General features: G+C 44.1%; 1 protein-coding gene across 1 annotated transcript; it reads left to right on the forward strand.

Annotated features, from left to right (window-relative positions):
- The first annotated feature begins 983 nt into the window (after positions 1-983).
- Positions 984-4776, forward strand: KLF2 (KLF transcription factor 2). The gene is made up of 3 exons (XM_077252748.1): positions 984-1454; positions 2435-3326; positions 3604-4776. Exons 1-3 carry the CDS (start codon positions 1383-1385, stop codon positions 3777-3779), a joined length of 1140 nt encoding a protein of 379 aa, XP_077108863.1. The 5' UTR covers positions 984-1382; the 3' UTR covers positions 3780-4776.
- Positions 4777-27003: the final 22227 nt, after the last annotated feature.

Genomic DNA, 27003 nt, shown 5'->3' on the forward strand with positions numbered 1-27003 from the left:
TTACCTGCAGGTTTTTCTGCATTTAATGAAAGTGTATGGGGAAAATCCGCACAGAAAACTCAGCATACCACAAGAGAAATCATCATATTGTGGATTTGAAACAGGAACCGCAGGTTATATTACGCCGAGTAAAAAGACCACAGTGGGCATAAGATCTCTATAAATCCCATCCACTTTGCTGGAACTGTAAGGCTATGTTCACACATTGCCTTTTTGCAGCGTTTTTAATGTAAATTTTAAGCTGTGTTTAAGTGGCTTACAAAAAGCAGGTTTTGCTAAGTTTTGTGCGTTTTTTTCCTGTGTTTTTGTCAGGGTACATTTGTCTCGTGTGCATGCTGATAATGTTTACTGCATAAAAAATAATCTGATTCCATCTACTTCATCAGGTTTTGGCACCAAAATCTGATACCTGCATTTGTTTTTTTAGCGTTTTTGCACTGCTCATTGCTTTCAATGGGTGAAAAACGCTGCAAGTTGCTGAAAGAAGCGACATGCTGCATTTGGCAGAAAAACAAGAGATTTGATGAAGCAGTCAGGAAAACAAAGCAAGCTATGTGCATGAGATTTCTGGAATCTCATAGACTTTGCTGGTACTGTGTGTACAGCTGAAAATTTGCATTAAAGCTTAAAAACGCTTCAAAAACGCCTAGTGTGAACATAGACTAGTACGCTGCGTTTTTATAATAAGCAGCGTCAAAAACTCTTTGTGGGAACACTGTCTAAAGCCTGCAGGTTTTTACTATTTTCTGAACTGAGAAACCTGAGGAAAGGGACCAGATAGACAGGGCACAATGTGAGCACAGCCTGGATGGCAGCGGTATATGAGGGAAGGCTGCTCTGAGAAGAGAACGCTCCTCCACTGCATTTTCTGTCAGAACTTAACAAGTCATTTCGAATACACACGCGCGCAGCTGAGGAGAAAAAAAAGGCGGGCTTTCAGGCCCGGGGCTCCCTCATACGTCAGACTACGTTCCACATCAATCACTCATGAGCAATGTGTTAGCCTGTGTTTCCTTCGGTTGCTTAGTGACTCCGGGGGCGTGGCTAACTCTTTAAAGGGCTCCCTGAGCTGCAGCGCTGGTCGCAGACTCATCTGAACTGAACGGTTTATATAGTGCTGCTAAATTTAGGCTCCACTGAAAGCTCAGCCTCCTCATCCTGAACAAGCTTCCTCCGCTCCTTGCAATTGGTTTGGTGCATGCCCCCCGTGCCTTTATTTATAATCTAGGCCCCCTCTCACTGCCAGGAAAGCTTAGGTTTCGCTACGGCACGGACGGACCTCTCTTCTGAGGGGTGAAACACTGTCACTTACTTCAACTTTTATTGACTTTTTTTTTTGACGCCGGTGCTGACAATCTGACCCGGATTTAAGGAACACAGAGATGGCTCTAGTGGAGACCATCCTCCCTTCTTTCTCCACTTTTGCAAACCCCAGAGAGAAGTGCTTCCAGGAAGTAAGTATCGGGCGAGTAGACACGTGTGGGCAGGTGAAGACAGGTGCGGGGCTCCTCAGATCTGCATCAGTGGGGAGACCTGAATGTAGGGGACATCTGGGGGACCTGCATCTGTGGAGTTCTGCATCAGTGATCCGATCTGGGGGGACCTGCATAGGTGATTTGTATGAATGGTCAGATGTGTGGAGTTCTGCATCAGTGATCTGATCTGGGGGGACCTGCATCTGTGGAGTTCTGCATCAGTGATCTGATCTGGGGGGACCTGCATCTGTGGAGTTCTGCATCAGTGATCCGATCTGGGGGGACCTGCATAGGTGATTTGTATGAATGGTCAGATGTGTGGAGTTCTGCATCAGTGATCTGATCTGGGGGGACCTGCATCTGTGGAGTTCTGCATCAGTGATCTGTATAAATGGTCTGATCTGGGGGGACCTGCATAGGTGATTTGTATGAATGGTCAGATGTGTGGAGTTCTGCATCAGTGATCTGATCTGGGGGGACCTGCATCTGTGGAGTTCTGCATCAGTGATCTGTATAAATGGTCTGATCTGGGGGGACCTGCATAGGTGATTTGTATGAATGGTCAGATGTGTGGAGTTCTGCATCAGTGATCTGATCTGGGGGGACCTGCATCTGTGGAGTTCTGCATCAGTGATCTGTATAAATGGTCTGATCTGGGGGGACCTGCATAGGTGATCTGTATGAATGGTCAGATGTGTGGAGTTCTGCATCAGCGATCTGTATAAATGGTCTGATCTGGGGGGACCTGCATAGGTGATCTGTATGAATGGTCAGATGTGTGGAGTTCTGCATCAGTGATCTGATCTGGGGATCTAAGTTCCAATCAGATTTAATGCTGACAATCTGTTCCTGCTGGACTTGTGCTGCAGGTGTATAATATTAAATCATATGATGTGTGATCACTGCACTCCTTCATGCACTGTTTAGTCTTGCTATATTTGTTCCTTTTTTTTTTCCAGAAATGGAAGAGTGTTTATGAATCTAAGTCTTTACATACCATCCTTAATGTCCATGATGTGATGGACAAAACAGATCCCTTTGATGCCAAGAAAGATGATGAAGATTTGCATGACGTCCTAGAGTTCGTGCTGTCCATGGGTGATGGCAAGAATGACCAGATCTGTGGAGATTATTCCCTGTCTGCTGACGTATGCTCTTATTACCAAACAACCCCTTCTGCAGGGGGCTACAACGCAGATCACAGCCCACCACCTTACAGTTCATCTAGTCTCGTGACTGAGTTTATGCGACCTGCCATGGACACCTACTGTCTAGCAAACCGAATTCCAGGGAGGGTTTTTGTGAGTCAAAACTTTGATTTTCCAGACACCATTAAAACCGAACCACCAATGGACTCATATGGACCTATAATGGGCTTGGTACCTCAGTCCGGTCCCAAAATTAAGCAGGAAGGTAGCGCTGCTTGCATGATGGCATATGAGCAGCCAAGATTGGCAAACTCTCCTCAGATGGGAGGCAGTGACATACCACCACAGACCCCAGATGACTTGCTGATGAATAACTGTCCAACACAATTAATGTGCCACCCAGCAATGCCATACAGCCATGGTTACCATAATGCAGCAGCTTTCCATCATTCACCTTCCAACCAGTATCACGGAACGTCACAATTTGACATGTTTGAGGACAGTTTGTCTATGCAGTTGTCTGCTGCTAGAGGGGTCACAACTCCTCCATGTTCTCCTTTGGAAATTATGGATTCCAAACCAAAGAGGGGACGAAGATCGTGGCCCAGAAAGAGAACAGCTACACATACCTGCTCATATGCTGGCTGTGGAAAGACTTACACCAAAAGCTCTCATCTCAAGGCTCATCTAAGGACCCATACTGGTAGGTAGAAATTTGTATTGCCACTAATGTGGTCCTGTCCTAGATCCACTGGGCCATTGATTGTTTTTAAAAATGTGTGTATGTGTGTGTATATATATATATATATATATATATACACACACACACACATACTGGGGCTATATGTTTAGTTTGGGAATCCCATAGAAATTGTTATTAATCAGGCCAGATGTTCGTTATGTCCATTTACGTCTGGTTAGCTGCATGATTGATGGTTGGGGAATGGAAACTAATTTATTTATTTTTTTCCACCCTCCAGGTGAAAAACCTTATCACTGCAACTGGGAAGGATGTGGATGGAAGTTTGCCAGATCTGATGAGCTTACACGCCACTTCCGCAAACACACTGGTCATCGGCCCTTCCAGTGTCACCTGTGTGATCGTGCCTTTTCCCGCTCAGACCACTTGGCCCTGCATATGAAGAGGCATATGTAACTCTTGGACTAAAGCAATTCAGTATGGCACATGTACTGTTCCTGTGAACTGATTTGGGGCATACTACAGCTGGTACCGCACGGGCGCATAGAAGTCCCTCTGGATCTCTAGCAGACCATGCAAGGAAAAACTTGACTTCTTGACAATGAAGGCTGGACCTAGTATAACTTGAACTTGCACATTAACTGGAACACCTCTGTAGATGGGGTTATTTAGACACCTCTATAGATAAATCTGAAATAGTTGATTGTTAACCCTTTGCAGGCTTTAATAGCAGCAAACAGCATTTCACAGGGCATTGATTGTTAAACATGGAGAAAATGAGTGTAGCTATTGCATTGTGTGATGCAGTATAGCTCTATATATTTGACATCTTCTGAATTCTTTTTAATCCAGCGTCTATTGATCCCAGGTCCAGGCACTACAATGCATTTCTGCCCTCATGGGATCAGATGTTAATCGCTGTAATGTTTTGTGAGCTGGGTAGGATCTTTCAGAAGAAAATCACATTGGAAATTAACGTACAATGCAGTGAATGTATCTTCTGACATTCCATAGTTTAACTCGATTGTAACTGCCTACTACAAGACAATGTTTGTATGAAACTGCCATATCTTGATGTTACTTGACAGAATAAACTCGCATATTCGATAGTGTTCTGTTAAATATAGGGATTGCATTAGGACGTTTTTTTTTTCCCCATGGAATATTTTATATAAAGAGTATTTGCAATGTTACACTATTAAAAACTGCAGGGCTAGAGGTCCTGCCTAAAAAAAAAAAATATCCTTTTTATATTAAGTATTTATGTAATTATGCAGACTTGTAAATACAGTTGTACAGTGTACATATGGTGACAAATGGCTTTTTGCTATTTTTTTTTTGTTTAAAATGTTGGAACAATTTTTCCATTGGTTGTGCATTTTTTTTTTTTTTTTTTTTAAATAAAAGTTGAATTAAAAGAACCAGTTGTGTTTTTAAATCTGTGTGAATTGGGGCACGGGTGGGTGGCGAGACTTCATTAGCTAAAGGTCATAATTTCTAATATACTTGAACAATTTTGAACATTGTTCTTTTCTTTCATTAGGTTGTAAAGCTACAGATCAATTCGTGATTCACTTACACTAAAAAGCTGAATCCCAAATGTGTGATTGGTGAAGTGCTACTTCTCAAATCTTCCCACTACCAGTGTCTATATATCGCCACCTGCTGCTTATGTTGGAGTACTGCATTTAGAGCTGATCATTCGTCATGCTAGTGATAAAAAAAAAAAAGTACCTTTTTTACTATAATGTTATTGAAATGACTCATTCAAAGCTACCTAGCTGAGTCACTAAAACAATTACTTTGATTTTTCTATAGCAATGATTGATACGCGACCTGTGTCAAACTGCATGGGTATGAAATGGATCACAATTCCTGAATTTTACTAAAGGTAAATTGTGTTTTACAGTATTTTGTGTTGCCATTTACTGTTAGGCCACATTTCCACTGTCAGTATTTTACTGGAATACAGTATTTAGAAGCCAAAACCAGGCGTGGGTGAAAACTACACAAGTGATGTAAGTGTTTCTATTTTTCACACAATCCTGGTTTTGGCTTACAAATCCTACAGTAGCAGTGTTTGTGGTGAGGGTTTGTGCCGCATTGTGTCCGATACATGTCCTGAAATGGATGTGCCCCATTTACACACCTGTTTTGTGGGTTTTTTTTTTATTTCGTATGTATCCATTAGTCCATGGGCATGTTTTACATGTGTCCTCGATTTGTGCTAAATTTTGTTTTTGATCCAGTTTGTTGATCACACTTGCCCACTTTAAGTGAATTGGTCCAAGTGTTTTGTTTTTGTTTTTTTTTGCACCAAATTTAAAAATGGCGTGTGTGTGTTTCTTCAATTATGTTTGTAAAGTGGAAAATTCACTTAAATTTTCATTTCTTTGAGTCCTCAGGCCCCACACAAGGGTTAATTACACTTCATCTGCCTTGATTGAAGAGACATTAATTAGCCAAATATCCAATCGTACCCCTTTACAAATATATTACCAAAGTGAGGGTGTGAGGTATGTTACAGTGAATTAAAAAAATGGAAGAAGTGTTGTTGCCTGAGGACTCAAAGAAAATAAAATTTCTGGTCAAATTTCCACTTCCTCATCACACACAAAAGGGACTTGGAAATCAGTAAAAAAAAAAAACAAAACAAACAAAAAAAAAACCTGACATAACAAGCGTGTGCATGCAGATTACCTCTGTAGTTGCCATCTTGGGCCACGCAGCAGCCTGAGCTTACACTGCAGCAGCTATCTTGGGCCATCCAGCAGCCCGAGCTTACCTCTGTAGTTGCCATCTTGGGCCACCCAGCAGCCCGAGCTTACCTCTGTAGTTGCCATCTTGGGCCACCCAGCAGCCTGGGCTTACTCTGCAGCGGTCATCTTGTGCCACCCAGGAGGCCGAGCTACCTCTGTAGTTGCCATCTTGGGCCAAGAAACAGCCTGGGCTTACTCTGCAGCGGCCATCTTGGGCCACCCAGCAGCCCGAGCATACCTCTGCAGCGGCTATTTTGGATCATGGAGTGGTGCAATGCTGCTATTGTCACAGGCTTGAAAAACATTGAATCCAGGAGTCACTGGTGATGTAGTAGTGTCTAATGAACAACTCCCGGTATAACGCCCACTTGGTGACATCGTAGTGGCTGGGGGGCTGAGAAAATGCACAGTATATGGCCACTGTAGTCAGGATGCAGTCAGATGTGATTATCGTCCATGTTACATGGCCATCTGACTGCAGCCTTAGGGACAGTAGACAGCTCCCTGTACAGAGGGTTGGTGTTCAATACAGCTCGCCTTGGTAGTATATTTGTAGAGGGGTATGATTGGATAATTGGCTCAATTCTTATGAATTGCTAATTAATGTCTGCTATTCAGGCAGCCGAAGTGTGGAGACTGGAGTACATTTGCTTCAAATGTTGACTTATTTAAAACTCATAATTGATGAATTAGTCAAATATCTGGAAACACTTTTGACCACCCACAAAGATGAAAATCAGGCAAAAAAACCCAAAAAACTAAACGCTTTGAACCTTGCTTAATATTTTCATAAAAATCACATAGCATGACCCCATTCCGATATGGACAATAAAAAAAATAGCATCCCTGAGATATATCACATCATGTAAACTCAGTCAGATATGATTAGTCAACGAAAAGACCCATAAAGGGACTATTAGTTCCTAAATACGCAAAGTAGGAAGTATCACACGTAAAATGTCATTGCACATAGAAAGTCGAAAAACATGTGTAGATCTTAACTATTTGAGCCATAGGGCTGTCAGAATTCAAGGGTTTTCATCGGCTGTGGTAGACCTGATCAGATTTCTCTACCCTGTCATGCACCTTGTATTAGCTCTCGCCCTAAGGCTTCTTTCACACTAGCGACGGGCTCGGTCCGTCGCAGTGCGTCGGGCCGAGGTCCCCGACGCTAGCGTTGTCTCCGCCGCACAACGGGTGCAGCGGATGCATTTTTCCAGCGCATCCGCTGCCCCATTGTGAGGTGCGGGGAAGTGCGGGGAGGTGGGGGCGGTGTTCCGGCCGCGCATGCGCGGTCGGAAAAAGCGGACCGTCGGGAGCAAAAAACGTTACATGTAGCGTTTTTTGCTCCCGACGGTCCGCCACTGCACGACGCATCCGTCGCACGACGGGTGCGACGTGTGGCAATCCGTCACAATGCGTCGCTTAATGTTAATCAATGGTGAAAAAACGCATCCTGCAAACACTTTTGCAGGATGCGTTTTTTTGGCAAAACGACGCATTGTGACGGAATGCAGTTAACGCTAGTGTGAAAGTAGCCTAACAAAGGCAGTATCCAAGTACCCTAGGGAGGGATTATTTCTAGGGTGTACAACATGAGAGCTACACTTGGATACTGCCCTTGTTGATATGATCTGATTAGTGATGAGGAACATGCTTGTTGAGCGCATGCTCGTGTGCGAACAGAGTGTTCGAATAACTGAATATGTTTGAGTCTCCGTTGCTGCATGTCCCACGTCTCTTCGACAGCTGCAACACATGCAGGGATTGCCAAACAAACAGGAAATCCATGCATGTGTTGTGGCTGTTAAACACCCGCGAGGCATGCAGCCGTGGGGACTCTAACATATTATTTGAGCACGCCGGAGACACTCAGCACACGAGCATACTCGGATATCACCTTATCCCAGAACGTTCACTCATCACTAGTCCTGATGGATACTGTATATCTACGATATCATGGGGGCTATTTGTTGATTATTCATATCGGACTGGGGTCAAGCTATGTGATTTTTATTAAGATTATTAAAAGTGATATTTTAAAGGCATCCTCTATGCTAGTTATATAGAAAAACAAACTTGACAAAAGCTGAAAATATAATAATGAATTTGGCCCTAAGATCTCAGGTTGCTTCGGTAGGCTGCACTGGTGTTTATACTATAACACTGACATGTGCATGTTGCTGGCATCTCATGCTTTTGATTGCTTGTTTTCTCCATGTAATTTTCAACACTTTACCTGTTAAAAAACAACATGTATTGAATTGGGGGTCTCCAGCTAAAATAAGTTATTGCCTATCCAGAGGACATGCTGATCAGATAGAAAAATGTTTATCACTGTCACAAAATGGAATATATTTCCCGTTCTGCTGATTGCTGTAGGTCACAGCGGTTGGACCTCCAACAAGTTATCACCTATCATGCAGATAGTGATATATTGCTTTCACTGGGCAACCTTTTTATATACTGTGCTAAACAGAGCCCATGTGGAGGGTGGAAGGTTCATTGCTGTACAAGGGCCCACCAGGTGATTCATCTGATCCCCTGGTGGCCAGTCTGTGCTTGTATACCTGGCAGCATATTCCTCAACTGGGCTATGTTGAACAATATGGTGGATGTTGTACTAATGTGTTTGTCTTATTCAACATTTGGTTGATGTGTTAGGGATAATATACATTTGACAAAGCACTAATAGCCCTGCATTGTGTTAATATCACGCAAATTATCTCATTGTGTAGGCTGGTTTTAGGGCACATCCGCACAGGATGTCCCTGTTCCCTCATTTATGTGGGACTCACTATTCGACAATTAAAGATTCGCACCAGGGAACACGTTCTGGGCATTCTGGCCGCAAAGGAAGTTGAGGATATTTCGCTACTAAAAACTATCCCTAGGCATTTTAAAGTCCACCACAATTGTGAGGGGTGCGCATTGTTTGGATCCGGTGACGCCATAGAAGGTACAGGTACTCCCATATATTCCCTGACTATTGGACCATTTGCACTTAGCACTTTATTCTGTTCATTCTTTTGCACACTGCACATAGCACTGTTTGCACAGGCATTAAACCCACGTTTTGTACTGTGGGCAATATATTTTTATCTTTACACTCCTATTTTACTTATCACATGTGATACACAGTAATTCAGAGTCCTTTAGTGAGCCCTGAGATTAACCCTTCCCTATATGGCACACCCTACGCCTATTGTGGTTTTTATATATTGGTGATTGATGTATATATATGTCACCTATTATATTGTTTTTATGTTATCCAACATGTGCACATGAAATATGTTATTACCAATTTGAATAAAGTAATTTTTAAATATATATCCGTGCCACTAATTTCTTGGTATTTGGTCTATAACTCTGGTGGTTGGTATTTGTTGCTAGGAAGTTAGAAGGGTTAAAAGTTTATTAGGAATTTCTCAATTTCTCTGTCCCCCATGACGGCACCACGGAGAGAGGGGATCCGCCCATCAAGGACAGGCAACCTACAGATAAACAGGTGGTACCTCTCTCCCGCATCAGTTTGGTTTCCTGTCCTTGATGGGGAACCAGCAGCAAGCTTACCTTGAATCTTCGTGGGATGCCGGGGACAGTCAGTCCGATCCAGGCAGCGTGGGTTCCCTGCCTCGGCTGGCGTGGTCACCCGAAGCGCCACCGCTGGGGTCAGTGAGCCTCTAGGTTGTGAGGCGGCAAGGGAGAGGTGGCAAGGAAGAGGATCGCGGCCGCCTCTCCGGGAAATCCACTACATGGTGACAGGTCGCCGGCAGCACGCCACCGCGGGAGTCCCTCTGGGTGGGGGGGAGGCAGTAACAGAAGCAAGCTGAGGAGATTCTCAGCTTAAAGGGAAAACATCTCGAGACATTATGTTTAACACCTTGCCAGTAATGAAGGGGCGGCCGCTTTCCTGGCGGATGAGTCTGCGGACTCTATCAGACTTGCTGCTAGATCAGCAGTCTTTTCAAATACAGGTAGACGGGCCCTTTGGCTTAAATGTGGGCCGGGGGATCTCCAGACCAAATCAAAGTTATGTACCATTCCCTGTGAGGGAGAGTTCTTATTTGGTTCCACCCTGGATGACATCCTGGATAAAGCCGGGGATAAGAAAAAGTCCTTCCCTATTCTCTCTTACCCATCCTACAGGAGGCCCTTTCGGAGCAAGAGGTTTATCCGTAGGAGACCAACAAGAACTCAGGATAGATGGGAAGACAAAAAGAATAAAAATAAGGGGTTCATGTTCACTAAAAGCCCCATTGACAATAAAAAACCTTCCCAATGAACTTTTGCCCCTGGTGGGGGGAAGGTTGTCCCTCTTTCTCTCAGCCTGGAAAAAATGACGCCACAAGGTAAATCACTGGGCCCTATGTATGGGGTGCGGAGATTCCGGATGTGTGCAATGAACACATCCGGAATCATCGCGCGTACAGAAGGTGGGCGGCGTTTTGGGCAGAGCAGGTTTTCCACTCTGTCCAAAGCGCCGTGATTACGGACCATGGACATGCACCCTAAGAGTGCAGCCATTCAAAATGGAAACAATAAAAGCATCAATGAAAATGTTGTTTCCACTCTGTTTTATGGCAGTGTTAGATTTAAAGGACGCATATTATCACGTCCCCATCCACAGAGGTCATCAAAGATTCCTCAGGATAGCAGTCCGAATCAAGGGGGTGATAAAACATTACCAATTTGAAGCCCTCCCCTTGGGCTGGCCATAGCACCTCGAGTATTCACCAAACTGTGGCAGAGGTTATGGCCCACCTGAGGGAACAAGACACCCTAATTGTGCCATATCTAGACGACTTCCTGGTGGTCGGCAACTCCCCCCAGCATTGCGAAGCTCAGTTAGAGAAGATCATGCACTCCTTAAAAAACTTGGGCTTGCTTGTGAACCTGACAAAGTCCAAATTAGTACCAAGCCAGGTACAGGAGTATCTGGGCATCACATTAGATTTTGTACAGCAGGAATGCCGTCTACCCTTGGGAAAAATTCAAAAGATGGTGGGGTTAGTGTCTCGAGCAAGGGATCTCTCCTCCATATCCTTACGAGATGCAATGTCCCTCCTGGGGTCCATGACAGCATGCATCCCCGTGGTTCAATGGGCTGAGCTACACACGAGGGATCTCCAATGTCAGATTTTGTCAGAGGAAATTTCTCTAGAAGGAAATTTAGAAGGTCGGTTCAGTTTATCACCAAACAGCTCTCTCTCTAGAGTGGTGGATGAAGACGAGCAATCTGACCAGTGTCCCATGGGTAGTCCCGATCTCAAAAGTGGTGACTACAGACGCAAGCCCCAGTGGTTGGGGGGCCCATCTGAATGATCTCATAGCACAGGGGGTCTGGTCAGAAGACCTGAAGGGAGCGTCTTCCAATATGAAAGAGCTACTTGCAGTAAAATTTGCACTCTTAAGATTCCTAAATTCCCTTCACTCCCATCATGTCAGAGTATTATCAGACAACTGAGTAGTGGTAGCCTACTTAAATCACCAAGGGGTACCGATCCCAGTCACTAATGAAGGTAACAAAATCACAAAATCAATCTTCCAACTAGCCGAGAGCAACCTAGGGTCCTTGACGGGCCTTCACATAAGAGGGGTGGACAATTACAGGGCAGACTTTCTGAGTCGGTCCCACCTGAGACAGGGAGAATGGGAAGTGAACCAATCTATATTTAATCAAATCTCAGAAAGATGGGGGACACCAGACATAGATCTATTTGCGAACAATCTGAACCGGAAGGTGGACAACCTCTGCTCTATAACCCCATTAGGGAACCTCATCACGTTAGATGCATTCCTAATTCCATGGAACTATCGGATAGCATATGCATTTCCCCCTATCGCACTAATACCAGAAGTCCTGAGGAAAATATAGGAAGACAGAGCTTGTGTAGTCTTGATAGCCCCCTTCTGGCCAAAGAGGATTTGGTTCTCTTGGATGAGGAGGATGTCGGTCTCCAACCCTTGGGTGCTCCAGGATCTTCCAAATCTCCTCTCCCAGGGACCAGTAGCACACCCACAGGTAGCAAATTTACACTTGACAGCCTGGAATTTGAAAGGGAGCTACTAAGGGATACAGGGTTCTTGCCGGGGCTGGTGTCAACCCTTCTGCAAAGCAGGAAACCGATAACGACCAAACAATACGGTAAAATCTGGAAAAAATTCCTTTCATCCTCAGGCGCTAAAGTAAATGAGGGAACTCCTCTTAGAGACATAGTAGAGTTCATGCAGAGGGGGTTAGAACAAGGTCTATCCACAAGTACCCTAAAGGTCCAGGTCGCAGCCCTGGGGGCTTTGTTCAATTACGATCTAGCAGGGAATTCAAGGTTTCCAGGTTTGAAAAAGTGGGTGAAAGGTCTAGACCCCTACCCTTGCAGGATGCCCCTCAGTGGGATTTAAATTTAGTCCTTACAGCCCTAACTAAATCTCCCTTTGAACCCTTGGCGGACGCTCCCTTGAGAATCCAATCCCTTAAAACATCTCTATTGCTCTTACTTCTGCACGCAGGGTCGGTGATATACAAGCTTTATCAGCTAGCCCCCCTTTCACACAGATCTTGGATGATAGGGTTGTTCTCAAGACAGACCAGCCTACCTTCCAAAAGTAGCTTCTCGATTCCATAGATCACAGATTTCCTTTCCCTCCTTTTGCCCTAACCCTAAAAACGAGGAGGAAAAAACCTTACACACGCTAGATGTTAGAAGATGCCTGATTCATTACCTAGAGGCAACTAGAGTGTGTAGGGAGGATAGATCTCTTTTTGTATGTTTCCAGGGCTCGCGGAAGGGGAAAAAAAGCCTCCAAAAGCATATTAGCAAGATGGATCAGAGACGCCATCAACCTGTCGTATACATCAAGCGGGGTGTCCGCCCCGGAGAAAATTAGAGCTCACTCAACGAGAGCAGTGGCAGCCTCCTGGGCGGAAAGAGCCGGTGCTTCAATTGATCACATATGTAAAACTGCTACTTGGTCTTCCCCCTCTACGTTCTTTAAGCAAAAGGGTTCTGGAAGCGGTGGTTCCTCCCTAATGTACAGTCTCTGCAATTCTCTCCTTGGTGCCGTCATGGGGGACAGAGAAAAATATAGTTACTTACCGATAACGGTATTTCTGAGCCCATGACGTCACCTGTTCACTCCCTCCATTCAGTTAAAATTACGCTAGTACTTAAGAAATAATCAAGTGGTATCTCTGTTAAGACTTTAGTAATGTTGAATATGTTTTCTTTTATTAACCTAATGTTCCCTTCATGCTCTGTAAACAACTGATGCGGGAGAGAGGTACCGCCTTTTAATCTGTAGGTTTCCTGTCCTTGATGGGCGGATCCCCTCTCTCCGTGGTGCCGTCATGGGCTCAAGAGGAATATCGTTATCGGTAAGTAACTATATTTTTTTCCACCAAAATGTACAAAACAGTTTTTTTTTAGGGACATCACGTTTTAAGTGACTTTGAGGGGCCTATATAACAAAAAATCCTGAAAAGTTACACTTGATTAACCCTTTAGGTGCTTCACATGAATTAAAGCAATGTGGAGGAAAAAATGAACAAAAATGTTAATTTAGTCCCAATTTTTTTCATTTTTACAAGGGTAACAGGAGAAAGTGAACCATACAATTTGTTGTACAATTTCTCCTGAGTATGCCAATACCCCATATGTGGTGGAAAACTACTTTTTGGGCACACAGTAGGGCTCGGAAGGGGAGAACTAATTGTCTTTTGGAGTGCAAAATTGGCTGGAATAGATAACGGATGCCATGTCGTATTTGCAGAACCCCTGATGTGCCTAAACAGCGTATATCCCCCACAAGTGACCCTATTTTGTAAACTAGACCCTTCAAGGAACCTATCTAGAAGTGTGGTGAGCACCTTGGACCCACAGGTGCTTCACAAGATTTATAACTTTGAGCTGTGAAAATGAAAAAAATACATTTTTCCCCTCAAACATGTTCCTTTGCCCCAACTTTTTCATTTTCACAAGAATAACAGGAGACAATGAACCATACAATTTGTTGTACAATTTCTTATGAGTACGCCAATACCCAATATGTGGTGGAAAACTACTGGAATGGAGCGCCACTTGACTTCTGGAGCGCAAAATTGGCTGGAATAGATAGCAATCGCCATGTTGTGTTTGCAAAGTCTCTCGTGCCTAAACAGTGGAAACCCCCCACAAATGACCCCATTTTGGAAACTACACCCTTCAAGGAAATTACAGTCTATAGCGCTGCTGCTGGCGCCCCTGCATGGGGTCCCCTTCTCACTCCATGCAGGAATGTCAGCTTACTGCCCCAGCCCAGTGTAGTCTCCCGATGTATCCTTTCTGCTTCCTGGTGTGTGCGCTCCCCTGTTCTTAAAGGGGCAGCGTGCGCATATACTAAATGCTCTCAGCTTGTTGCTGATGGGCATTTAGTATAATGTAGTGCACCTGCAAGATTTCTCCCAGCCAATAGCTGGGAGGCATCTTGTATAAAAGACTACCTTCTCCCCTAGGGAGTCGCTAAGCAACGTGCAAAGTCAATAGTGAGTAAGGTGTACTTCTAGTAATTTGTAAGATCACCTGGTCCCGGTGCAGTCACTTCTGTATCCAATAGTCCCCTGTGATCCGGAGGGGCCAGTGCCTGAATATTGTCTTCTGGTCCCAGAGCGGCCTGAGCCTGAACCTTGTCCCCTAGTCCTGGAGGCACCTTTTTACCAAACCATGTACCCTGGTCACAGAGTAACCAGTGCTTGAACCTTGTCCCCTGGTTCTGTAGCAGCCAGTGCCTGAACCTCATCTCCTGGTTCCAGAGCGGCCAGTGTCTGAACCTCGTTCCCTGGTCCCGATGCGGCCAGTCCTGGTCCCAGTGCATCCAGTCCTGTTTCCAAAGTCCCCTGGTCCCAGTTCAGCCAGTGCATGAACATTATCTCCCCATCGATGAGTGGCCAAACGTTGATCCAGTATCCTAGACCGGTGTGTGTGTGTGTGAACTAAGTGCAGTACTGGGTTCTGCCCAGGAGCTGTACGTGGCGGCTACCTGCTGCACAAGCCTGTACTCAGCACTAGTGGCTCCAGTGAACATCAAGGTAGCTGCTTAGTTATGCCCCTTCTTGGATAGGCCCGGCCCTGTGGCACAGTAGGTCCACAAATCCACAGCGCCATGGTTTGGTGTAAGACAGTCATGGCTGAAAGCGTTTGCACCCTTGAAATTGTTCCAGAAAATGAAGTATTTCTCCCGGAAAATTATTGTAATAGCACATATTTTGTTATATACATGTTTATTTACTTTGTGTGTATTGGAACAACATAAAAAAAGAGAAAAAAGGCAAATTGGACATAATTTCACACAAAACCCTCAAAATGGGCTGGACAAAATTGTTGGCATCCTCAATTTAATATTTGGTTGCACACCCTTTGGAATAAATAAACACAATCAATTGCTCTCTATAACCAGCAAAAAACGTGTTACACATCTCAACTGGAATTTTTGACCACTCCAAACTGCTCCAGGTCTCTCATATTTGAAGGGTGTCTTCTCCCAACAGTAATTTTAAGATCTCTCCCTAGTTGTTCAATAGGATTTAGATTTGGACTCATTGCTGGCCACATAAGAACTCTCTAGCGCTTTGTTTCCATCCATTTTTGGGTGCTTCTTGTAGTATGTTTGGGGTCATTGTTCTGCTGGAACAAACAAATAAAGTTGCATTCTGTAGTGCTATAGCATGTGAACGAAATTTGAATTGCATTACTGCTCTAGATAATAAGAAAAATGGAGATTCTTAGCACATGATTTGGCCAATTCATTTATGCCCAGCAGCTAATGACAAGACGATCTCCAGTTGCTCGAAACCCATCTAATGTGAATATTCCCTTAGGATTCTTTCACACTTCCTGATATTTCCAGTACAGAAGATATCAGTGTCCGTGTGTTTCATACGTGTGGCAACCATATCACCTTTACTGGCACCTGAGAAAAGCTGGCACAGTTTACGCTGTTCTCAGGTGCTGGGTACTGAACACAGTTCACATCATTGCCCCCTGCTCTACCTGCGATCAGGGGATGATCTTGAGAGTTGTATTCAAGTGTAAAATTAAGAATAAAATTAAAAAATCACATTTTTCTCACCTTAACACCAAATCCTCAGAAGCCATTGTCCCCTGTAAACAGAAATAAAAAAAGATATCACTCACCTCTCCGAAGTTGAAAGTATACCTCCGGTCAACTAATACTCCCATCAGCCTACACCTGCCGTCACTGATAACAGTGAGAGCAGGCGCCACTGATGTGAGTATTCATCAGCCGATGACTATGCTATAAATTTAACAAAAAAATGGAGTGTGTTCCCTCAGCAGTCTGCTATAGTAAGGTTGGTTATAATGAAGAGGGATCTTCACAGCGTTCTTTTTAAATTATTTAAATAATTTAAAAAAACGGCGTGGGGTCCCCCCCATTTTTGATAACCAGCCAAGCTAAAGCAGAGAGCCGGGGGCTGGTATTCTCAGGCTGGTAAGGGGCCATAGATATTGCCCCTCCAGCCTAAAATCAGCAGCCTGCAGCCGCCCCAGAGAAGGCACATCTATTAGATGCGCCAATTCTGGCGCTTTGCCCTGCTCTTCACACTTGCCCTGTAGCGGTGGCAAGTGCGGTTAATACCTGTGGGGTTGATGTGACCTTTGTATTATCTGGTAACATCAAGCTCATGGGATAGTAATGGAGCGACTATAAGACTAGTGGATCTGGTAACTTATAGGTTGGGTTGTTCCGGATGCAGCAATACCAAATAAGTGTACTTTGTTCATCTTATTTTGTTTATAAATATATGTATTTGTGGGATTAATGTGTTTAATTTTTTTTTTTATTCTTTGCTTTGTGATTTTTCTTTTACATTTTTAAAACATTTTTTTCCCGTTTTTTTTTTAACCTTTTCCCAGGATAGGACATCAATATTGATGAGTGAATGTACTGAGATAAGGTGTCATCCGAGCATGTTGCTAACCGAGTGACTTTAGCATACTCGAAAAATATTTTTGAGTCCCCCTGCCTGCATGTGTCGTGACTGTTCAACAGGCGCAACACGTGCAGGGATTGCCTAAGAAACAGGATCTCCCTCTCTATGCTATGCCGATTGATGTCGCTGTCAACTATTGACAGCGGCATCACAGGGGTTAACTGCGTACGATCGGCACTAGATTGTGGGCGTTGCCCCAGGGTATCATCTTTCTTAGGCCAGGGTCACACTTGCAAGAGCAATGCATAGAAATACATGTGGCCGCACGCTCCAGTCCTGAGTGCCGGGTATTGATGCGAGAGATTCGCGCGAGTTTCTCACATTGCACTCACAAGTGTGACCCCGGCCTTAAGCTATGTGCCAACGTTGAGAAAATGGAAGCAGAAATTTCTGCACCATTTCTGCATCTCTTGGCAGGAAAACTCGCTTTTTTATGCATTTTCTTCTTGCGTTTTTTTGACTGACTTGACTGATGTCGAAGATGAAAAACGCTGACAAAAACACACAGAATTGACATGCTGCAGATTATTTTCTGCATGAAATCTGCAAGTTAAAAATAAGCAACGTGTGCATAACACTTCAGGTTTCTCATGCACTTTGCTGGTGTCAGCAAGTCTAGCAAATCTGAATGGCAAAAACGCACCAAATCTGCAACATGTGCACAAGCCCTTATAGCGCCGACATCCACTTTTGATCGCGCCAGCGCTCTGAGTGAGCCCGCACAATTGTCACGCCGTATATGTACTTCAGATGTCTTGAAGGGATTCTCTAGTGAAAACGACTTATCACCTATCCATGGATTTATCAATCTGTCGGAACCTGATTTATCCTAAGGCTACTTTCACACTAGCGTTAACTGCAATACGTCGCAAATGCGTCGTTTTTGCGAAACGCCGCATCCAGCAAAAGTTTTTGCTGGATACGTTTTTTCGTCATAGAGTAACATTAGCGACGCATTTGCGACGCATTTGCGACGCATTGCCAAACGGTGAATCCGTTTTGCGACGCTTGGGCGTATGGTAGCGGACCGTCGGGAAAAAAAAACGCTACATGTAACGTTTTTTGCTCCCGACGGTCCGCTTTTTCCGACCGCGCATGCGCAGTCGGAACTCCGCCCCCACCTCCCCGCACTTCCCCGCACATCACAATGGGGCAGCGGATGCGTGGGAAATATGCATCCGCTGCCCCCGTTGTGCGGCGGAGAACACACTAGCGTCGGGAACGTCGGCCCGACGCGCAGCGACGGGTTGTTCCCGACGCTAGTGTGAAAGTAGCCTTACGGGGATAACAGGGCTTTGGTTGGGTATAAAAAAAAACGGCCCCTGTTCTGCTGATTGGACCTCCAATTGCCCCTTATGAGTGATGTCATTTTTCTTTTTTTTTTTATGTCACTACAAACTATTTGAACCTCTCTGGCACCAAGTGTGTTAATGTGCTGTAACCACATCATTTTACTATCTTTTAAAATAGCTCCTTTCGAGAGATGCATAGTAGTGCTGGTTACTGAAATGGAAGAACGCACCTCTCATTTCACTTTTATGAAGGTTCATATGTTCAGCAATAACAGAAGACAAAGTATTGCTAGATTCCAATGTACAGTAGATAGGTGAGCAGTTTTGGTGTAAAAGTATATCCTTATTTATTTTTAAACTGGGGTAAAAAGTAACCAAATGTATGACTAGAGACCTTTTTTTTCATTTTCTAGTTAAATTGCATTTTCTAGAATGCCTCATCAGGGTTTGGTCAATATTCACCATCATCAATTTTTCACTGATGAAAAAAAAATTGTCAAAACTTCTATTTATTGCAATGTTAATCATGGGGACAGCACACTGACTGCACACGGATACCATTCGTGTGAGATTTGTCAATTTCACAGACCCATAGACATCTATGGACAATTTTGAACTGTGACTGTGGATGTCTCGGTGATTTTTCAAAGAAAACACAGACACCTCCTAAACTATAATGAGTACATGTTCTATCCGTGAAAAACATGAATAGAACATATAATGAAAAATGAGCTTGTGAATGAGGCCTAAGGGTATTTGCTCACAGAGTTCTTTTGAGTAGGTAAAAAAACAACAAGTTTTCAAGTAGAAACCACTCCAGGAATTGCACACAGCCCGGAAAGCTGGGTCTCCTGATCAGAGCTTAACAGCCTCATATGTGTCTAGGAGGTTCTACGTTCACGTCGGGAGACCCACGATTAGCTCAAGCATTGCAGTCCATACACGAAACATAAAACTCGCTTGTCTGAACCTGGCAGAACAGTGAAAAAAAGAGGGTTTGTGTGCGATAATCCATTTCATTTGCTTTTGGTGCACACCTCAATGTTGTTTCACGTCAACTAAAGCCAAGCACCCTGTTCCTTAAGGGTTTGTTCACAATTCTGGGACTTTAGATGCAGTTTTACAATCCAAAGCAAAGAGTGGGTTCATAAAAAGCAGAAGTCTGCATCTTATCTTAACAGGTGTCTTCCATTTACAGTATGAGCTATTCCTGGCTTTGGCCTCAAAAGCTGCAGCAAAAAAACCTGAAGGTGGAAACCTCCTAACTCATATGTGATAATATGCAGATATTAAATAAAGATTACGGTAATTTGAACTATGCCAAATCTCTATACTTAATGTCCTGCTCTTATTATAAACATTCTGCATATTATAAATGCACTAAGTCTCATCTCACACTACAGTGCTCTAGGACCTTTATTACACATGAAAATGAACAGGTGGATTCATTATCCGGTCAGCAAATGTACTACAATTTCCGTGATCATACCGCCCCCTTGTGGTGCAGCCATTTCCCATTGTACAGTACTCATTCTATGATGTATTGTTTTCTGCAGCTGATTTTGACAATATTTGCTGTGCATTTTATCTTGTAAAATTTTAAATAATCATCAATGTACACAGTTAATTGTGGGTGTCGCTTGTTAAAGCATGATCGTATAGTTCATGCTGTTTTCACTGGATTTGCAATTGCTAAGTGTCTTCTCTCCTTGGAATGCCAGGAATTATCCTGAACCAGAATAAGTGGGTATTTTGAGGGTATTTTTAAATAAGAAGGAAGGACTATTAAAACAATTTCACCAGTTCTCTGGCATAAGTGCGTTAAATAGAATAGCTGTAATTTCTCAATTCTTGAGTCACTAAAAGATGGCAAGTACAGGAATACAAGCTCATGCACAGGTGTGTACTATAACTCTGTATAAGGCCGGTTTCACACGTCAGTGGCTCCGGTACGTGAGGTGACAGTTTCCTCACGTACCGGAGACACTGACACACGTAGACCCATTAAAATCAATGCATCTGTGCAGATGTCACTGATTTTTTGCGGACCGTGTCTCCGTGTGCCAAACACGGAGACATGTCAGTGTTCGTGGGAGCACACGTATTACACGGACCCATTAAAGTCAATGGGTCCGTGTAAAACACGGACCACACACGGACCTTCTCCGTGTGCAGTCCGTGTGGCGTGCAAGAGACAGCGCTACAGTAAGCGCTGTCCCCCCCACATGGTGCTGAAGCCGCGATTCATATCTTCTGTGCAGCAGCGTTTGCTGTATAGAAGATATGAATAATAGTGTTTAAAAGAAAGATCTATCTGTCCGCCGCCCCCCCACCCCCTGTGCGCCCCCCCGCTGTTCTGAAAATACTCACCCGCGTCCCTCGTTGGCGGTCGATGCTTCCTGTGCTGGCCGCCCCTTCTACTGTATGCGGTCACGTGGGGCCGCCGATTAGAGTCATGAATATGTGGCTCCACCTCCCATAGGGGTGGAGCCGCCTATTCATGACTGTAAATGAGCGGCCCCACGTGACCGCATACAGTAGAAGGTGCGGCCAGGACAGGAAGCAGCGACAGCCAACGAGGGACGCGGGTGAGTATTTTCAGAACAGCGGGGGGGGGGGGGGGGGTTGGGGGGGGCGCACAGGGGGTGGGAGGGCTTTGGACAGATAGATCTCTCTTTTAAACACTATTATTCATATCTTCTATGCAGCAAACGCTGCTGCACAGAAGATATGAATCGCGGCTTCAGCATGATGCAGTGTACCACACGCGTGGGTACCACACGCTCCGTGTGGTACCCACTTGGCACACGTGTGCCGGACGTATGGCCTACGTGAGCTCACGGGCACACGGACAACTCCGGTACCGATTTTTTCCGGTACCGGAATTATCTGGACGTGTGGGACAGCCCTAACTGTGGAACATTAACAGCAGTGACTATTGCCTCCTGCCAATAACTGCTGTTACCCACTTCATCACTGTCAATCCAGCTTAGAAGTCAGTTTGGTCCCCTCCGCTATGCGATTGCACATAGCCAGTGGGTTTTTATGACAGACCGGGGTAATCTGAACACATCTGTGGCCATCACGTTATCTCTTCTGTGACGTCCAACCTGTGGCAAACGATTGCAGGTTCAAATCCCTTGCAGAAACTAACAAATAAAGTAAAATGTAGAAAAAATATTTTTTTAAAACTATAAAACATATACATATTTTAATCACCCTCCTTTTACCCAGTTAACAATAAAAAAAAAAATAATGTGGTCACCGCAAAAGTGCAAAAAAAAAAAAAAAATGCAATTAGAACAATTAGAAGTGATCAAATGTGGTATGTATCCAAAAAGACATAGCCCCCATATAGCTCCATTGCTGATAATGTAAAAAAAAATTATAGGTCTCTAAAAATGGCGACACAAACCATTTTTTTTTTTTTTTTTTAAACAAGAGTCCGAATTTTTTAAGCCAATACAATATTAAAAAAACTACACGTTTGTAGTTTGGTTTTCAGTTAATTTATACTGTATAACGAACAGTTTAAAAATAAAACCCAAGGAACAATAGCGGAATTGCAATTCCCCCATTTCACAGCAATTTTTTTTGCCATTTTCCCTTGTTCTATATGGTAAAATGAATGGTGTTATTCCAAACTACAACCTGCCCCGCAAAAAAACAAGCCCTCAAATGTCTGTCAGTATAAAAAACAAACAAACAAAAAAAAGGTATCGGACATATCCGTGTGTGTAATACTTGCGGCACACGTGTGGCAACCGTGTGCCACATCAGTACCACACAGACTGCCGGTAGAGAAGAAGCTCTACAGTAACCGCTGTTCCCTGTCGGCGGGTGCTGAATACAGCTCTCATCATTGTCCCCTGCTCTGCCAGCGATCGGCACGGGCAGGGGAGAATGTTGAGAGTTATATTAAAGGCAGAATGATGACAGCAGGTGAGGGTTTTTGGGACTATTACTCCCATCAACCTACACCTGCTGCTGCTAAGAACAGTGACAGCAAGAGCGGATGATGGGGGTATTCCTCACCCGCCACCTGCGCTATAACTAAATAAATGAATGAAAAACCCGACAAGCCAGGCAAAACTCACAGCTGGGGGCTGCAAGCCTCAGTTGTCAGCTTCAGCAAGGCTGGTTATCAAGAATATAGGGGTCCCCACGCTGTTTTTTTAAATTATTTAAATAATAAAAAACGGCGTGGGTCCCCCTAATTTTTGGCAACCAGCCTTGCTAAAGCTCACAGCTGGGGGTTGGTATTCTCAGGCTGGTAAGGAGCCATTGACCTTGGCCCCCAGCCTAAAAATAGCAGCCCGCAGCTGCCCAGAAAAGGCGCATCTATTAGATGGGCAAATTCTGGCGCTTTGCCCAGCTCTTCCCACTTGCCCTATAGTGGTGGCAAGTGGGGTTCATATTTGTGGGGTTGATGTCACCTTTCTATTGTCAGGTGACATCAAGCCCTGAGGTTAGTAATGGAGAGGCGTTAATAAGACGCCCCCATTACTAACCCCATAGTCACATTGTAAGAAAACACAGACACCTAGAATAAAGTCCTTTAATTGAAAAAAATGACAGACTCCTTTAAAAATCTCAATTAAACCATACTTACAACCTTGCCTAATTCCACTGAAGCCCTCATTCTCCAGTAACAAAACTAAAATAAAAAACAATATACCGTACCGGTCAGTCGTTCTGTCCCACACCGTAATCCATGTCTGGGGATAATTAGTTTCTTAAATGAAAAAAATGACAAACTCACTTTAAAAATCTCAATTAAACCATACTTACAACCTTGCCTAATTCCACCGAAGCCCTCATTCTCCAGTAACAAAACTAAAATAAAAAACAATATACCGTACCGGTCAGTCGTTCTGTCACACACCGTAATCCAAGTCTGGGGATAATTAGTTTTCAATCTGGACGGTGCCAAGATGTGACCGTCCAGGCTGAGAACCACTGCTGAATGAGATGCTCAGCGATCCCAGCCGGGCTGAACTGCAGTGACCTTAGGACCATGGGAAAATGCCAGTGATGAGGTCACCGCAGTTCAAGCTCAGTGTCTTCACAGCAGATCACCGTGAGAATTTTTCATGGGGATACATAAGTTGTGTAGAGTTCAGCAGGTTGGTATACATCAGTAGTGTAGAGTTTGTCAGGTTCGCATATGCGAGTTGTGTAGTATTTGTCAGGTTGGCATTCGTGAGTTGTGTAGTGTTCATCAGGTTGGCATTTGTGAGTTGTGTAGTCTACGTCAGATTGGCTTACATGAATTGTGTAAGTCAGAAATTAATTTAGCAGTCCATGGATGTATGGTACAGTCTGAAGCATTCTTTCATACACAGACCAGGTTTGTCGGGGCAGGTGTCGCATTGATAAGTGGTGTCCTTGCGTTTACTCCTTCTGTAACACACTCGGCAGCTCTTTTGCGACCTTCCTTTTTTTGGGCTTTGAGGGACCTCCCCAGGAAATGTTGCCATGGTACGATACAAGACCCCTCAGTTCCGGATGTACTGGTACCTGCTACTTTCTGACCTCCAAAGATTAGGGCCTTGATAACTACCTCCTGAAACTAAAGGTATGACATACCGATCTGGCCCAGTTCACAGGGATGTATGGATACGTCTTGGGTGGGAAAGGGGTCAAAGAAAGAGAGGAAAAAATAAAAATGCAAAATTGAAGTTTGGGTGCAGAGGCAATGGGTCACTGGTTGTCCGAGGAATATTGTGCCACGCTGAATGCACTTTGGCATACAAATCATCAAGGTCTGCTGGCAGCTTCCTTTTAAATTGTTGCCAAACTACATCACAGATATGCTTAAAAGGAACCTGTCAGCAGGATTGTGCTCAGTAACATACAGTGTCAGGCCAGCTCCGTTATACTGATTACAATGATACCTTGGCTAAAGAAATCCATCTTGTGGTTGTTTAATCTTTATTTTCAGTTTTGCGTTAATTATATGCTCGTGCTCCGGGGCTGCCTGTGTGTGTGGGGGAAGTCTGCATGTGGTTTTTTGATTAGGCATTCACCAGTATGGCTTCTGACAGGTCACTGATTCCTCACTGACCTGCTTCCTAGTTTACATAATGAATATTATATATATATTTAAAAAAAAAAATCACCTTCTGCAGGCAGGCAGGTGCCGGCACTGCGGTATAATCGCATCTATAATGTGTATTTAATTATTGTTTCTGATGATATACATAAATTTTAAAAAAAAATTCAGTCTGAAAATGGCGCCAGTTGTACCTGCACAGTAGCAGCTATCGGCGATCAGATAGCAGCTACTCTTGCAGGCCATCTTGCTAGAGAAAAAAAAATTACCTCCCCAAGATGGTGCTGCCGGCGCCTGTGCAGTAGCATCTATCGGATCACCAATAGATGTTATTGCGCAGAGGTGGCCAGCACCATCTTAGTGGAAACAATTTTTTTTTCTACAGCAAGATGGCGCCGGCAGCGCCTGCGCAGTAGCAGCTATCGGCGATCCAATAGATGCCACTGTGCAGGTGCTGATTGCGCCATCTTGGAGGCAAATTTTTTTCTCTAGCAAGACTGTGCAGCCAGCGCAGTAGCAGCTATAAGATTGCCAATAGCGGCTACTGCACAGGCGATGCCATTTTCAGACTCATTTTTTTTTTTTTAAAATTTAGGCATACCATCAAAAATAATAAATACACGTTATAGATGCGAGTATGCTGCGCCGCCCACACCTGCAGAAGTTGATTTAAAAAAATATCTATATATTTAATATTCAATATGTAAGCTATGGGACTGGTCACTGAGGGATCAGTGACCTGTCAGAAGCGATACTGATGAATACCTAATCAGAGCACCACATGAAGACCCCCCACCACAGGCCACCCCAAAGCACAAGCATATCATTAACTCAAAACTGAAAACAAATATTAAACAACCACAAGATGGATTTCATCAACCCAAGAATAATTTTAATCAGTATAATGGCACCAACCTGACACACTAGGTTTCTCAGCACAATCCTGCTGACAGGTTCATTTTAATGTGAGCCAAGTCTGAGACACTGCAGACTATGTAAGGTAGCACAGGCTGCTTACATTAGGAAGACAACATGCGACTTGGCATTTTCATGTTGAAACTCTTTGTGGTGGTACTGTCCCATTCCCTCATGAAGGCTTCTTCATGGCATTGCCCACAGTCTCCAGACCAATCTCGGCTTTTATTGCATCCAAGACAAAATCGAGACTCACTGCTGAAGATAGACTTCCAATGCAGTCTTGCTCTGCACCATGATAGCTATTGAGAGAAGTGGTGTGAGATCAATGGAACACTTCCATGCGATATGGCGTCCACAAATGATTCCAGCAAATCTTACATTCAAAAAGTCAAAAGGCGCTCCTTCCCTTCCGAGCTCTGCTGTGCACCCAAACAGTAGTTTTCCCTCACATGCTCAGAAGAAATTGTACAACAAATTTTGGGGTTCATATTTTTCTGTTATCCTAGTGAAAATAAAAACATTTTTGTGAAAAAAAAGTTAAATGTTCATTTTTTTCCCCCCTCCCGCATTCCAAAAATTCCTGTGCAGCACCTCAAATATTAATAAACTTCTTGAATGTGCTTCTGAGCACCTTGAGGGGTGCAGATTGTAGCATGGTGTCACTTTTGGGTATTGTCTGTCATATAGACCCCTCAAAGTCACTTCAAATGCGAGGTGGTACTTAACCCCTTTCTGCCGGCTGACGGAATAGTACGTCAGCTGGCAGAACCCCTGCTTTGAGGTGGGCTCAGGCGGTGAGCCCACCTCAAAGCCGCGACATGTCAGCTGTTTTGTACAGCTGACATGTGCGCGCAATGAGCGCGAGCGGAATCGCGATCCGCCCGCACCCATTAACTAGTTAAATGCTGCTGTCAAGCGCTGACAGCGGCATTTAACTAGCGCTCCCGGCCGTGCTGCCGGAAGTACTCACACCGCTGACCGTCACATGATCGGGGGTCATCGGTGCATTACCATAACAACCAGAGGTCTCCTTGAGACCTATATGGTTGTTGATGGCTGATTGCTTTGAGCGTCACCCTGTGGTCGGCGTTCAAAGCAACCCTGCATTTCTGCTACATAGAGTTGATCTGTGCTTCACCTCTGTTAGCAGAGGCGATCGAGTTGTGCATGCTTCTAGCCTCCTATGGAGGCTATTGAGGCATGCCAAAATTTTTTTAAAAAAAAAGAGTGTTTAAAAATATAAAAAAATAAAAAATATATAAAAGTTCAAATCACCCCCCTTTCGCCCCAATCAAAATAAAACAATAGAAAAAAACCCCTACAACATATTTGGTATCGCCGCGTTCAGAATCGCCCGATCTATCAATAAAAGCAAAGGATTAACCTGATCGCTAAATGGCGTAGCGATAAAAAAAATCAAAATGCCCAAATTACCTTTTTTTTGGTCGCCGCAACATTGCATTACAATGCAATAACGGGCGATCAAAAGAACGTATCTGCACCAAAATGGTATCATTAAAAACGCCAGCTCGGCACGCAAAAAATAAGCCCTCAGCCTACCCCAGATCATGAAAATTGGAGACGCTACAGGTATCGGAAAATGGTGCAATTTTTTTTTTTTTAGTAAACTTTGGATTTTTTTTTACCACTTAGATAAAAGAGAACCTAG

Source organism: Ranitomeya variabilis, chromosome 1, assembly GCF_051348905.1.
Source record: "Ranitomeya variabilis isolate aRanVar5 chromosome 1, aRanVar5.hap1, whole genome shotgun sequence".
NCBI lineage: Eukaryota > Metazoa > Chordata > Amphibia > Anura > Dendrobatidae > Ranitomeya > Ranitomeya variabilis.